The 15,606-nt window shown below is 45.4% G+C and overlaps 1 protein-coding gene across 1 annotated transcript; it reads left to right on the top strand.

Moving 5' to 3' along the window:
* The first annotated feature begins 4,375 nt into the window (after window positions 1-4,375).
* On the top strand, window positions 4,376-9,874 carry LOC106028310 (endogenous retrovirus group K member 21 Gag polyprotein-like). The gene is made up of 5 exons (XM_063258739.1): window positions 4,376-4,689; window positions 4,837-5,650; window positions 5,798-5,978; window positions 9,601-9,749; window positions 9,809-9,874. Exons 1-5 carry the CDS (start codon window positions 4,376-4,378, stop codon window positions 9,872-9,874), a joined length of 1,524 nt encoding a protein of 507 aa, XP_063114809.1.
* Window positions 9,875-15,606: the final 5,732 nt, after the last annotated feature.

Below are 15,606 nucleotides of genomic sequence, written 5' to 3'. Positions count from 1 at the left end.
CAGGAACCGGGGACAGTCTGTAAGAATTCCTTAAGATTTATAAACCTATTTAACTTTCCATGGTTTTTTCAGAAAGTGTGTTTATTATTTCATATCTGATTTCTCTCAGAATGTAATAGTAAAATTCTAAAAGTGAAAAGGATCTCTGATGTTTATCTCCAGGTTTCTGTCTAAATTCCCTATGCACACGTCCTGTCTGCGCAGTGACTTTCAGGGTTCTCAGTGCTAAACCATCAGAATGGGTCTCCTAATTCCTCTCCTTCCTCTCCTATGGTTTCCCAGCTGGAAAAAGGGAACTGGTACGCACACTGCTTTTAAGCCAGAAACTGTATTTAACTATATGTGTATTTATTCAGATATAGCCAACAGAGAACAAAGAGCATAGATTATATGCAACTGAAGAATGTAGCCTGGCTAACTTCTGCTTCAAGTGCACTGTGCAACCAGCACCCAGACCACTTTCAAGATGAATGTGTTTCTTTTGTGACTCTCTGAGAGACAACAGATCATCTCTCCCAGCTCTGCTACCCTGTTCCATAAATTCTTTTCACTTTTTCCGTCTCCACTACTTCCACCATGGTCGTCTTTCACCTGAGCTGCCCTAGTCCTGTCCCTACTTTTCTCTCGCAGTGATGTCTTTTAAAAGTCATAACTCTGACCATCATTGCCCTTACTTTCGTCACCAACTTTCTTTCACAGTTAGAATCGATAGAAACTCATTACTGAGCTTGAAAATAAACATCCTCAAAATGTGGTGCCTGGCATCCTTCTTTCAATCTCACCTTCCTCTAATTTTTGTTCAACATGTTACAGGTGTGTCACTTATTTATTGCTTGGTTGTTATTCTTTAGTTCCTGTAAAATGCTAGCAGGGTCTTTTGTACACGCTTCTCCATTGTTTTGACTGCTTTCTCTCTGCTTTCTCCACACGCCACCCCTTGCTGATCCACAATCATGCCCAGGCTACACACTGCTTTTCATGCTCGCTTCTTTCTTCTTTCTCAGCTTACACATCATCCCCTGATAGAGCATCTTCTGTCCCACTTTCACCTAAAGGGTATCTTCCAGTTACTCAGAAAGTCTCATCCTTTTTCTTTAGAATGTCAAACAGTTTGCAATTTATGTATTCAAGAGTTATTTCTAGTGATATATTGCCTCGCCACCAGATCTCCTTAAGGAAGGACAAAGAATGTGATTTCAAACCAATGTCCTAATAGCTGCACCTGGCACAAAATACCTACATAATAAATAACTTCTGAATGAATGAATGAGTATGTTCTCATATCTAAGAACAGTGCAAAAGGTGAAAATCAAGAAGAAATAAAAGTTGCATGGACATACAGGCCTTTTAAGAAGAGAAAGGTTTAACTTAGAGAAGAAATTTGTTCTTAATAGAATACATTTCTGAAATTGATCCAGGAAGGTGTTGTTTTCCTGAGCCAAACATCACCATGAGCCCAGCATGTTCTCCTGGGATATCCTGGGGAGAAAATTAATGCAACTTAATGTCTTTCTTGATTGATTCATGTGTTCTTTGACACCACAGCTAATCTCGTTGCAAGATGTTTGCAGATACCTGATTCATGTTTTCCTATCATTCCTATAGAGTTAGCAGATGATCTGAATCCTGCATCTCAGCTTGAAGGAAAAAGATGGGGCAAGTTGAGAGACATGCAAGCAAAGGCAAGAAACCTTTTCAGAAAAAGCAGAAGGTTGTATTCTATGTGAGCAGTGATTTTGAATTTTGTCTTTTGGAAGATTTAAATTTTATTTTTACTTTTTCCAATTCAATTTTGATAACCTCGGTCTTAGTAAAGTTTTACTAAACACCATAACCTGGTGTTAGCTATACTTTGGGGAATACAGAAAAGATTTGGTTCAACACTTGGTACCTGGAAATATAAGGCAGGATGGTAGCAACCCAACGCAGGGATACAATGAGGAAAGAAATAGCCTGCAAGGGTGCTCAGAGCAGCAGATTAGAATAAGAACTGCCGAATCACTACAGGATGGGTCCGTCTCACATTTTCTGTATTCCTTAAGATTTGGAGACATTTGGAGGAGGGAAATCTTACTTCCCATGGCTGTGCAGCGCAGGGCACATTCCATGTGATTGGTGTTAAAGAAATGAATGATCTCTGAAGCCTAAAGAGCTTGGAAATATTTAGGTTAACTTTCTTGGTTTAAAATTCTCTCAGACATTTTGACTTTGAAGAAGAGCAAGAGTCAAAAACTTCCATTAATATAGTGGGCTTCCTTTCTTCTTCCTTCTTTCCTTCCTACCTTCTTCTTCCTCTCTCTCTCTCTGTCTCTCTCTCTCTCTCTGTCTCTGTCTCTCTCTCTCTCTGTCTCTCTCTCTGTCTCTCTCTCTGTCTCTGTCTCTCTGTCTCTCTGTCTCTCTGTCTCTCTCTCTCTCTCTCTCTCTCTCTGTCTCTCTCACACCCACACACGTACACACACACACATTCTGGGGATTCAACCCAGGGGCCTAATGGGCAAATACTCTGCCTGCTGAACTACATTCCCACATTTATATATTTATGGACAAGGTCTAAATAGGTTGCCCACCTTATACTTGAATTTATGAACCTACCAGGTAGGCATTTTGCCCTGCTCCCAGCTTGAAATGTTCTATTTGAAAAACTGAAAACAATGACTGAATTCAGTAGGTCATCAGTCCTGTACATTTTGTATTGAGCTAGTTGAATTTTCATTACTCAGAATACCTAAATTGATGAGACACTTTAGGAAATGGAAAATGTGATGAACATCCAAAAAGGTAGTGTAGGGAAAGGTCATCTGGCCCCCTGGTAACTTGCCATGTGTGCATGGATGATGGAATTAGGATTTTAAAAATGAGAAAGGTACAAAAAAGGAATGAATGCTCAAGGTATGTAATAGTGAAATGGAATTAGACAATGAGCGGTGATATACTGCCAGAGAAGAATTCTGTAGGCTTCGCAATTTTGCTTCTGCTTTATTTAATCATTTTTTAAATTCCATCATTCCTAAATGAGTCAGCAGTTTAATTGGATACAGTTGTTAAAACACCCCAAATAAAATAATCAGCTCAGCCACATTTGAATATGTTAGAAAGGCAGGAGAGAAAGGGAGAAAACATTTATGCATAACATGTGGCCTTACTCCCAACAACACTGGTAAAGACTTGAACAAATTTGACTTAAATTCTGAATAACGAGAGAGATATTTTACTGGATTTGTTGGATAATTGCCTCAATTCAAATGTTTATTTCATGAAACACTGTACCTAACAGGAAATGCTTAAAACATTTCTCTCCAACTAGAAATGACTATGTGTGTCATTTCTGGTTGAAATAAAAATGCAGTGAAAACAGAAACAAACATTGATTATTTGGAATAGTGGCTGCCATTCTCCAAGGTCTTTCTCTGTGCCTTGTCCTGTGCTGAGAATTCTGCTTGCCCATCTGAAGTCATCCTCAGAGTCAGCTGTTTGAGTAGGTATGGTAATTACCCCTGTTCCACAAATAAGGAAAGAAATGTTCTAAGAAGTGGAGAAATTTCCTAACCATCTAAGTCCTCACTACTAGTTAGGGATGAAGCCAAAGACTGGACAAGTCTGTTTGAGTCAAAAGCTGGAGATCAGCTCAGTATGCAAGATTTCCATGAATGAGAAGCAACAGTTACTACTTGTTGGGGGCCCTGGCCGGGTGATATGAGGCCTGTAGGAAAGAGTGAAGCCTGAGCTAGATTACCCCTCCCATCGAGTGTGCCAAGATGGCGCTTATATCCTGCTTCCTGCTTAGTAAACAACACACCCTGTAAGACAGTCCGCCCAGCAACAACTGCCGTTAGCCAATCAGCTTGCCTTGCCTACTTTAATATGATTGGACACTGTATCCGTATATATACTGGTGCCACCCTTGGGGAGAGGCAGAATAGGAAGGAGATATAGGAGAGAATAGAGTAAGAGAGAAGAAGCGCAGAGAGAAGCACGCAAGGAGCCGCGGAGGGCGGACCAGAGGAGGCTTCCCTCGGGCGGGATCGGGGATCCCGGAGCAGGCTGTACGGAGAGAGAGAATAAACGGAAAGGTTGTCCGCCAACAACTCTTGTCGTGTGCTTTTCCTGCCGGCCGGGACCGACACCGACAATTGGTGGCCCGTACGGGGAACTGATCACCCCCGAGACGAGGCAGACAACGCTCCAGTACTGCACTGCAGGACAGGTGAGTAGGGGATAAACCTGGGCTCTGGGTGGCGCGCACCTATAGGGCTTTTTAGACTCCCCTCAGGCTCACGTGTACGTGGCAGACTAGCCTCACACGGTGAGAACAAACTTCTCAGTGACAGGCATGGGCAACTTACCCACTAAGAGTTCCAAGTCACTGGTAAGAGCAATGAAAGACCTGCTCAAGATTTCAGGCATATCAATAAGTTCCAAGACACTTGCAGAATTCCTCCAACAAATAGATGAGGCGGCACCCTGGTTCCTGCCGACGGGACATTTGTCCCTGCCTTGTTGGGAGAAATTGGGTAAAGATTTAGAACGAGCAGAAGCGGAGTGCCGGCTTCCACTTTCGGTTCGGCCGCTCTGGGAGATGATTCATTCCTGCCTCAAAGGGGAGAGGAACGGGGCTAAAGATAGCGCGGACGGGCTCTCTCGGGCCCGCCGAGCTTTTGAGGGGGCCCGCTCGGAGTCCTCCCGGGAGGGGTCCGTCGCAGGGAGCGTGCGAGGGCGCTCGCGAGAGCGAGGCAAGAGAGAGGCGCCCCCTGCCTCGGATTCCTCAGACTCAGATACCTCGGAGGGCGAGGACAATGAGGTAAGTGACTCCCCTAATCCCTTCGCAGCTTTACGTAGAGATCTAGTCAAGATGCAGACAGACCTAAAAAAGGGAAAAGAACTCTTGAGCACTCCCCAACGGAAGGTCATAGAGCCTTCCGCGCCACCCTGGGGGGTCCCAAACGCCAGTTCCTATGGGGAGATGGCAGCCTGGGGCCCACCTCCGTTGCCACCCCCATGGAGGGAGTGGCCTGGACCGTTGTCACATGCAGAGCCGCCATCTTATTTGCCTGGCGACCCGCCATCTTGTGCCCTAAAGGCTGGTCGGCCATGTTGTAAAGAGGCGCCATTTTGTGATAGGGAGAGACAGTCATCTCACAGGGAGACACCATCTTGTGAGAGAATACCAAGGTCCCAAGAAAAGTACTTTCGTAGATGGACATTTAAGATGGAACAAATCCCCCATGGGGCAAATGAGTACGAACAATGTGGGTTCTATCCGGTACACCTGGCGCAAGGCCAGGGACCCAATTACTGGGAACCACTGGAGATTAAGCAAATTAAGGAGCTCAAAACTGCGGTTGCCACGTTTGGCCCTACTGCTCCTTACACTATAACAATGTTGGAAAATCTGTCCGCCGGTGGTTTCCTGACACCCAGTGATTGGACCCAGTTGGCTAAAGCCTGCCTGGCCCCCGGGGCTTTTCTGGACTGGCGCGCCTGGTACACTGAGTTTGCTGCCGAGCAGGCCGAGAGAAATGCGGCTAGGGGCCATAGGGGACAAAATGAGGACATGCTTATGGGTAAGGGTCAATATGCCCAAGATCAAACCAGATTCCCTCCAGGTGTATATGAACAAATACACAACATAGGTATTCGTGCCTGGAAGCAGGTAAACAACACAGGAGCGGCCTCACAATGCCTCTCTAAAATTGTTCAGGGCAACGCAGAACCTTTTGTGGATTTTGTGGCCAGAATGCAAGAGGCAGCCGATAGACTCTTTTCAGATCCGATTGCTGCTGCTCCTCTTGTTAAACAGTTGATCTTTGAGCAGTGCACCAAGGACTGCAGGGCAGCCATAGCGCCCCACAAGGGTAAAGACATAGAAGCTTGGATCAAGATTTGCAGAGAAATAGGAGGGCCACTGTCCAACTCAGGCGTGGCTGCCCTTTTAGCTGCCGCTTTACGACAGACAAGGCCTCAGAAGGCTAATGACCCTGGTAAGCCCAGGGGATGCTTCCAGTGTGGGGATCCTAACCACATAAGAAAAAACTGCCCCAAGACTGGACGGGGGGAATTTATACCCAGAAGACAGGAATCAGACAAACAAACGGGGACCTGCGAAAGGTGCGGTAAAGGTTCTCACAAAGCAAAAGATTGCAGATCAGTTTTTGATGCCCAGGGAAACCGTATTAGTGGCAGGGAGATTCCGGAGCCAAAAAACGGCCAGAGGGGGCCCTCCTTACGGATGGGCCCCCACCCCCTAGACAGGACAGCACAAGGTGGCAGCCCCCCACAAGGGCTACCCCTGGGTCAGCAGGCGTGGACCTCTGTGTCGCCTCCAGACTCCTATTAACACCCGATATGGGCGTTCAGGTGGTCGGGACCACCTTCAAAGGACCGCTACCTGAAAAGTCAGTTGGTTTAGTGATTGGACGGTCCTCCACAGCCCTCCGGGGCCTTACCGTGATCCCTGGAGTTATAGACTCAGACTACACAGGAAACATTAAGATTATGGTACAATCTCATGTAGGGACCATGGTGATTAATGAGGGGGATAAGATAGCACAACTTTTATTGCTCCCCAGTCTCCATGAGAGATTCCAGTCTAGACAACGGGTTAGAGGGGATCAGGGTTTTGGCTCCTCTGGAGAAATTTTTGAAGGACTTCATATGACTCTTGATAAAAGACCCATGCTCTCGCTCAGGGTTAATGGTAAAAAAATAACAGGACTCCTGGATACAGGGGCAGACCGCTCCATTGTCTCCAAGAAAGACTGGCCTTCTAGCTGGCCCACCAATACAGCTGATAACACACTCCAAGGGTTGGGGATGATGGCTGCCCCCCAGGTTAGTGCCGTGACCCTGCCTTGGTGTGATGAGGAAGGTCACCAAGGACATTTTCAACCTTTTGTTCTACAGCTGCCGATATCCTTGTGGGGAAGAGACATCCTCACTCAGATGGATGTCACTCTTACATCCACCTGTTCTCCCCAAGCTAAAGGCATACTTAGAAATCAGGGATATGTCCCTGGCAAGGGCTTGGGCTCTGCCCTGCAGGGCCGGACATCTCCCGTGTCTGTAGAAAAAAGGAAAGATAGACATGGGCTGGGTTTTCCCTAGGGGCCACTGAGAAAGTTCTCCTGCCCACTCCAATTAAGATCACTTGGAAATCCCAAAATCCGGTTTGGGTACCTCAGTGGCCCCTACCCAGGGAGAAGCTTTTAGCATTAACCGAGATAGTCAAAACCCAGTTTCAGGCAGGGCACATAAAGCCATCAACCTCCCCTTGGAATACCCCTGTTTTTGTTATTAGAAAGAAATCAGGTAAGTGGAGGCTGCTCCATGATCTAAGGGCAGTCAACGCGCAGATGCAACCCCTGGGGGCGATCCAGAGGGGGCTGCCAGCTCTCTCGGCCATCCCTCAGTCCTGGCCAGTTTATGTTATAGATCTTAGAGACTGTTTCTTCTCAATCCCCCTGCATCCAGAGGACACCCATAGATTCGCCTTTACCCTACCCACCATTAACCAAGAAAGTCCTGATCAGAGGTACGAGTGGGTCACATTACCCCAGGGTATGGCCAACAGTCCCACCATGTGTCAGATTTACCTTGATTCTCTACTGGCCCCCCTACGCGAGGCCTTCCCCAGAGTTAGGTGTATTCATTACATGGATGATCTGCTGATCAGTGCAAAAGATGTAAATAGGTTAGAGGATATGCTAGGCCAACTGGTCAAGGCCCTAAGAAAGGCCAATTTACATATTGCCCCTGACAAGATTCAGGGAGGAGACATAGTAACCTACTTGGGTACCAAAGTCTCCCCTACATCGATTTCTCCACAGAAGGTAACCATCAGAACAGATAATCTTACAACCCTAAATGACATGCAAAAGTTATTGGGAGATATAAATTGGATCAGACCTTACTTGCACATCCCTAATTCGGACTTAAAGCCCCTGTTTGATCTCCTGAGAGGAGATCCGGATATTGCCTCCCCTAGAGAGTTCACCCCAGAAGCCAGAGTTGCTCTAAAAAAGATAGAAGAGGCCCTAAGCAAAGCTACATTACAGAGAATTGACCCAGAACAGCCTTTTGAGGTCTGCTTGTTGCAGACCAGTTCTCAGCCCACGGCAGTGATTTGGCAGAAAGGACCACTTCTGTGGGTGCACCCTAAGGTTTCACCTGCCAAGATTATTGAACATTACCCGGAAACAGTTGCTTCCCTGGCTCTGGAGGCACATGGTAGAGCCATCCAGCATTTTGGCTCCACGCCTCACGCTATTCGGGTGCCTTATACCGCTTCTCAAATAAAAATCCTGACTGCTTGCATAGATACTTGGGCCATCCTGAGATGTGTTTTTCTTGGGGAGATAGACAATCAGTTCCCCAAGGACCCTATACTACAGTTTGTTACTCAACATCCGGTGATATTTCCAAAAATCACCGCCCCTGCACCCCTTACTCCTGCAACAACGGTCTATACTGATGGGTCAAAAACCGGGATAGGGGCCTATGTGGTCTCAGGTATGCCTCCGATCAGCATACAATTTGAACCAGATCAACCACAAGTGGTAGAGTTACAAATTGTACAAACCGTCCTCGAGAAGTTCCCAGGAGCCCTTAATATTATCTCTGATTCAAAATATGTGATCAATGCCATACAGGTCCTTGAGACTGCAGGCCCAATTAAGCCAACCTCCAAAGTGACTAATTTGTTTCTGTCTATCCAGACATTGCTCATAAATAGACACAACAAAATATACATCACTCACATAAGAGCACATACACGCCTACCAGGGCCCATGGTACAGGGCAATGCGGCTGCTGACGCGGCCACTCGCCCGTTGTGGATTTTCAATATGTTATCTCCAATAGAGCAAGCCCGTCAGTTCCATGACAAATTCCATGTCAACGCCAGGACGCTAGCCAACCAGTACCACATCTCCAGGGCTGACGCGCGGGACATCGTGCGACTGTGCGGCTCATGCACCACATACACGCCTGCCGTATCAACGGGGGTTAACCCCAGGGGGTTGATCCCTGGCGATACTTGGCAAATGGATGTCACACACATGACAAAATTTGGATCTCTTAAATATGTCCATGTCTCCACGGACACCTGTTCTCATATTATATTCGCGACTGCGGAGACAGGCGAAAAGGTGTCTAATGTGATAAACCATTGCTTGGCGGCCTGGGCCGCATGGGACAAACCAAAAATATTAAAAACTGATAATGGACCAGCCTATATAGGCAAAGCCTTTAATGAGTTCTGCAAAAAAATGGGGGTTCAATTAAAACATGGTATTCCATACAATCCCCAAGGTCAAGGAATCATTGAAAGGGCTCATAGAAGCCTTAAAGAAATTCTACAAAAACAAAAAGGGGGAGTAAGCCAGGGCCTGCCCCCAAAGGCACGGCTCTCCATGGCACTATTCACATACAATTTTTTGAACCTGAACAACAACAACCACTCCCCGGCTATGGAACATTGTAATCCATCTCCTAGCAATAGGGGATGGGTGAAATGGAAAGATGTCCTGACGGGACAATGGATGGGCCCGGATCCAGTAGTCAGCTGGAACCGAGGTGCGGTTTGTGTTTTCCCACAGGAACCAGGAAGAGAACCATTGTGGGTTCCAGAACGGCTGACGCGCGTAGCGAATCCAACGGAGCGCAATGCAGGGGACACTCCAAAACTCAACGGCAACGAACAGCCCGGTCAAGATCGGTCCGACCAGGATACTGCTGCTCGACCGAGCGATACCGTATGACTTCTGGAGCACAATAATGATTATGCTCTCTATAGTAATTGGTTCTCTTTTAGGGTACGGCGCAGCCAGAATGGCTAGGCCACGCCGCCTCCCGGCAACCCCTTTCCTCCCGGCTCTGATGCTCACCACCACCACTGAAATAGGAGCAGACCTGGTATGGGCGGCAATACACCATCCGCCAGCGCTGGCCATGATTTCTACTACAGCCCCCTCTCTCCCAAAGCTGTACGCAAAAAGCTGCTCCGCCAGATTGCCCTGCATACCAGATATACCGCTAACCATCAAACCCATACGTTTTGACCTCCCCATCACTAATGATGTGGTCATCTTTTCCACTGTTAGCTACCCCTCATGTCATCTGGGATCATGCATAGGCTTCCTGCCCTTTTTTATAAAATGGCACGACACCTCCCTGACGGTAAAGTTGTCCGCCCCATTTCTGTATCCGCCTGAATGTTCGGGTAAACACGCTAGCCAACTAGCCTGTAGACCCCGAGCAGCCATGCACACCCGTCCCGATTTTCCCACATGCCCGTACCGTGTATCCCCAAGCCGTAAAAGACAGATGGTGGATCTGTCTCAACTTTCGTGGCAGCCCTGCACTGTCGATGGCGTGGGAGTTACTTATCTAAACATGTCTTGGTGGTCCCGGTTCTCTCTTCCACGCAGTACAGGCATACTCACTGTGACTGGGTGGGAGTCACAGCGACATCAATATTTTGATGGCGCTGTGACTTGGTGGGAGCCCTACAAGGAAATAAGCAACAATTTGGCAACAAGTTTCCCCTTCCCCCTTAATGAAAATTGGTTATGCCTCTCCACGGGAGCCTGCATGGACTTAAGACCTGTGCTTGCTATTAACGCCTCTGCCTCTAATGGAACCACCAATGTCACCCTTAACTCTGAGGCCGCATGTGTAAAACCGCCCTACTTATGGGTGTTCTCTGTTGACATCACCTTCAAGTGCAGTAACCAATCTTGTTTTACAGGAAACTGCTGGAATGGGTCTTTCCCGTATGCTATGCTGGCTCTTCGACCCCCACTGATGTGGGTTCCCTTTAACGAATCTGTTTGGGTTCATCCCGTCTACCAACAGGACCAGCTACCCATGCTCAGGCATAAGAGGGATTTTGGGATCACAGCGGCCTTGGCAGCACTGTTCGTGACTCTGACTGCAACGGCTGTGACGGCTGCCGTTGCTCTGACTCAGTCCACGCTGACGGCGCAGGCCTTTGCCAATCTTACAGACACCACCTCCTTGGCGCTGAGGGAACAGCAAGAAGTTAACCTCCTCCAGCACAACGCCATAATGGCACTACAGCAACAGATCGACCTAATTGCCCAAGAAGTCCAGGGACTTTGGGAGGTGGCTAACAATTTGTGTGACGCCAGATGGGCATTCACCCAGTTATGCGTTACCCCCATTCAGGTTAACCGTTCGGCCTACAAGCAATTTCAGGATTATGTTCTCACCACCTACAATTCCTCCTTTTGGAATGCTAGCGTGCGCCTAGATATGACCATCCGGCAGCTAGATCAGATAGAAGTACCTATACTTAGAGCCTCCTTTTTTGATGATGTCCTAGGCCAGATAGGCTCTTTCTTCAAACCCTCATCACTTCTTGTGTATGGGATCATTCTTGTTCTCATGGTTGTCGCGGTCGACAACCTGTGCCTGCGGTCGATAAGGACGACCCAAAAGACACATATGGCACTGATGATATTGCTGGCCCAGAGTCAAGGGGATTCCACTCCTAGTGCTTTCTGGGCTCAGGCCAGGAAGGCACGACTCCAATGGTGATTACTTAGTTCCTCAGTGTCACTCGGCGGACCCCTTCGTATCTCCCCCAAACATCAGCTCTAAGAGTTGAGTGGACAAGCCAATGACGGGTAAGACGGGAAAAGTTCTCCTGATCAACCTAAGACAGGCTCCACTCCGATATACTTGGCCTGTAAGGCCGAAGGTCCCTCCGGGAGTAAAGTTAATGGCATTGAGATGCGAGACCAAGGGTACTGCACTGCCATCCGCCTCAAAGGTTGGGGGGAAGACAGGAATGAATGTCTATATGCATCCAGGTTCGGTTCACAAAAGCCTGGCCCTGCAAAAAAATGAACCACTCACCTTGAGCATGGTCCTGGGCCAAGGATATGCACAAAACAAGGTGATGCACAGCAGGGTATAGACCTCTACATTCTCTCATGCCTCGGCCTACAAAGTAGGCCCACTCCTAGACACCTTAAATGGACCCACAGACCACTCTATCTTAATAAATAAAGAAGGGGGAGATGTTGGGGGCCCTGGCCGGGTGATATGAGGCCTGTAGGAAAGAGTGAAGCCTGAGCTAGATTACCCCTCCCATCGAGTGTGCCAAGATGGCGCTTATATCCTGCTTCCTGCTTAGTAAACAACACACCCTGTAAGACAGTCCGCCCAGCAACAACTGCCGTTAGCCAATCAGCTTGCCTTGCCTACTTTAATATGATTGGACACTGTATCCGTATATATACTGGTGCCACCCTTGGGGAGAGGCAGAATAGGAAGGAGATATAGGAGAGAATAGAGTAAGAGAGAAGAAGCGCAGAGAGAAGCACGCAAGGAGCCGCGGAGGGCGGACCAGAGGAGGCTTCCCTCGGGCGGGATCGGGGATCCCGGAGCAGGCTGTACGGAGAGAGAGAATAAACGGAAAGGTTGTCCGCCAACAACTCTTGTCGTGTGCTTTTCCTGCCGGCCGGGACCGACACCGACAACTACTGTTCTATTTATAATGCATGCACAGAGAAATGACTCCAGAAGCAAAAGGGGCTTCTCAGGTGATAAATATTCAGCAGGTAAGTTGCTAATCATTCATAACCCCATATTGTCAGCCCCAATTTTGATATCTGTTTGCAGTGGAGAGTGCAGAATGGTGATTTAGGCCTAGAATCAGCACCTCTCACGTTGGTCCTGGCTATTGCAATGAATCTTTGGCTAAATCATTTGGATTTGCTGAACACATCCCTCCTCCACATCTGTGATATTAAGGAGTTAAGTGATTTTATAAATAATACAGCTTTTCAGTTCTAACATTCCAAGAGTCTAAAAGTCATATGAGATTGAGAATCCTCCACCCCTCCATATGACACATGCAATTAATTTGCAGCATGTTCTCTGACTTTCCGATGCTGCTTTTCCAGTGAAGTAGCCCAACACTAATACAGGACTTTAGATGGACTTTGGTCAAAGAGAAAGAAAAACATACCAGCAGGCAACTTGGCAACAGAGTAAAATTTGCAAACTGGTGGATAAAATTACTTTTTCTATCTTTGCTGCAGCATGTTTTCCTTTTAAGTCTTTCCTCTCACAGATTCCTCAGAACTCAAGCCTCTAAACTTTGTATATGGAATCTCCACCCTGACTGATGCCAGCTCTTTCAATGACCTGCTTTCTAAAGTTAGCAATTTTCATAGGTTGGAAAATATTTCAAAATACATTTATGAATTCTGAGATATAGTGTTAGATTTTCTCATTGACCGTATTGAGTAAGTCAAATTTGAACTTCAGGTAGACGTGGAGTGATTAAATGTACCCAAATTACATGGGACAAATTTGCACTAAATAATGATTTCTTGTTAATCTGAATTTCAAATTTAATGAAATATTTTATAATTTTTATTTGCGAAATATGGCAAGTTTCTTTATGGGAAAAAGAATGTTTATTTAGTCTTTTGGGCAGAATTGAGGTCAAAGGTGTTTGAAACTAGAACACTGAAGACAATCTGGGCTACTTTTCCCATTTTGACACTCCAGTGTTAAACAGCTATGTGCTGTTGATGTGTTTTCAGTGGGTGTAATTATTTGTGTTTGAATCTCTCATAAGTCTGTTTTATTTAAAGAAAAGCACACTCAGAACATTAAACTGTCTCATGAAATCAAAGAGATTCTAACCATTGATATGAAGACTTCTAAAGGATGTAACATACTTTGGCCCACTTCTTTGACTGTGTTCTTTGAACTAATTGGGAAATATTGTGTGCTGGCAGGCTTTAATGGAGAAATATGTTTCCCCTTAAGAGTGATTTGTCTAATTGGCTGAAGAAATGCTTTTTCTCTGCCTCAGAAAGCTTTTTCTCATTTGCTAATGGTGATGCCTCCCCACTTTTCCCAGCCCCCAGGGCATATGCTGCACTCAGTTCACTGAACTCTGGAATTTTCTGTCATCAAGCTGGACAAGGTTTCAGATCCACTTGCAACAGGCCACTTTTTCTCTCTGGGCTGCTGTTGTTTCCTGTAGAACTTGTGCTGGAGAAGACAGCATCTGGGATTGCACAGCATAACAGCTCTAATATAGTTTAGCAATGGACCTGTATGAAACGAGGGCAAACCAAGAAGAACAAGATTCAGTACTGCTTATGGTATCTTTACAAGTTTCACTCCGCCCAGGCCTTTGCCTATAGTGAGACTAGGTTGTCTAAAGAATCTACATGTTTGCTTCATTCTACGGTCAGCACCCTCAAGACTCCAAAGAATTTTAATATTTTTCTATAAAAACAAAATTTAGCTATAATGTGTTTATTTGGTTCTTTGTCTATCCTTTGTACACAACTTAAAGTTCAAGTAAAATTTCCAGGTGGATGCTTGGGAAACAAAGGTGAATTCCCTGCATTCAGACAAATGAATGGAGAAGCCAGTTCCGATAGCTGTATTAAATATGGAAAGCCAGACAAGCGGTGAGTTCAGGAAGCCCAGTGAGTCATAGTGACTCATACCTTTGTATCAGTGCAAAGACAATGCTTATGGAAGGACTTTATGATCTGTCCCAGACTGTGTTCATTATGAGTTTTATAATATTCATTATTCTTCACACTCTAGACAGGACACTGATGTAATCAACAGGATTCTGAAGAAAAGCAGGTGAAAATAAACAGTTATGACCTTCCTCTGTTTAACAGTCATACCTTGAAGAATGGAGCAGATGTGAGTCTCACCACTTCCTTTCAAAGTATAAAGTCAAGGTTATTCCATTGTATTTTCTATACATTCAGTTTTGGTGAGGAAATTATTTTGATTTCAAATAGAAATCAGAGGTTCGTATTTGATGTCATTGCAAAATGCTTAAAGGCAGATAATATTTTCTGTAAAGAAAGATTCCATATTGCTACCTGTACAGTGATAATCTGTGCTGCTCGTTTCACTTAAAAACAGACAGATGTGCTGAGAAATACCTGCGTAGTTGCACTACTGTGTTACTGTTCTTGCAGCAATTCAGCAAGACATTTAACAAGAACAGTTATTCTCTCCAATGGAATCTCAAATATTTCTTTTGATTGATACTGTATTTGAGTCAATTTTCTTTTGAGGAAGAGAGAAAGAATATTAGCTAATCCATGAGGAGGAGGCTTCTTGATGAAGGATACCCAGTAGACAGGATTAATATTGGGGAAAATCATCACTTCTGGATTCTGAGTCTTTGTGTCTCTTCTAATTGAGATTTGTCTAAATTTTTATGTTCTTTCTTTTCCTTCCCTTCACAGAGAATATCGGTACAATGGCATTATACATTTAATATATATACTTGAATAATTTTTATCATCTAAACTATTTCTTACTAATACTTCTAAAACTCAAAAATACTCAGTTTGGACTCAGCTTTAAACTTTGACTTTACTGTACTTTCTTCAGGATTCTTGAGCATCATTATTTTCCTAATAGAATTCTGTGACTATACTTAAGGAGAACAACATAATATTTTGCTAAATAAGAAACTACTAAAAGGAATATAATAGAAATAAAGCATTTCAAAGAGTAATATCAGTATTTTAAAATAAAATGATAGCCATTATTTGAAAAACTATACCTTCCTTGACACCAAGT

The sequence above is a fragment of the Cavia porcellus genome, unplaced genomic scaffold, assembly GCF_034190915.1.
Source record: "Cavia porcellus strain 051 isolate PalLab524CR breed Dunkin Hartley unplaced genomic scaffold, mCavPor4.1 scaffold_12, whole genome shotgun sequence".
In the NCBI taxonomy this organism is placed as follows: domain Eukaryota; kingdom Metazoa; phylum Chordata; class Mammalia; order Rodentia; family Caviidae; genus Cavia; species Cavia porcellus.
This window is presented reverse-complemented; position numbering and strand designations above follow the sequence as displayed.

Excerpts from the sequence above, each read along its gene's own strand:
- LOC106028310 (XM_063258739.1), top strand. The coding sequence starts at position 4,376 with ATGAAAGACCTGCTCAAGATTTCAGGCATATCAATAAGTTCCAAGACA. Across the intron at positions 4,690-4,836 it reads TCGGAGTCCTCCCGGGAGGG|AGATCTAGTCAAGATGCAGA; the intron begins GTCCGTCGCAGG and ends AGCTTTACGTAG. Across the intron at positions 5,979-9,600 it reads TCAGAAGGCTAATGACCCTG|GAAGAGAACCATTGTGGGTT; the intron begins GTAAGCCCAGGG and ends CACAGGAACCAG.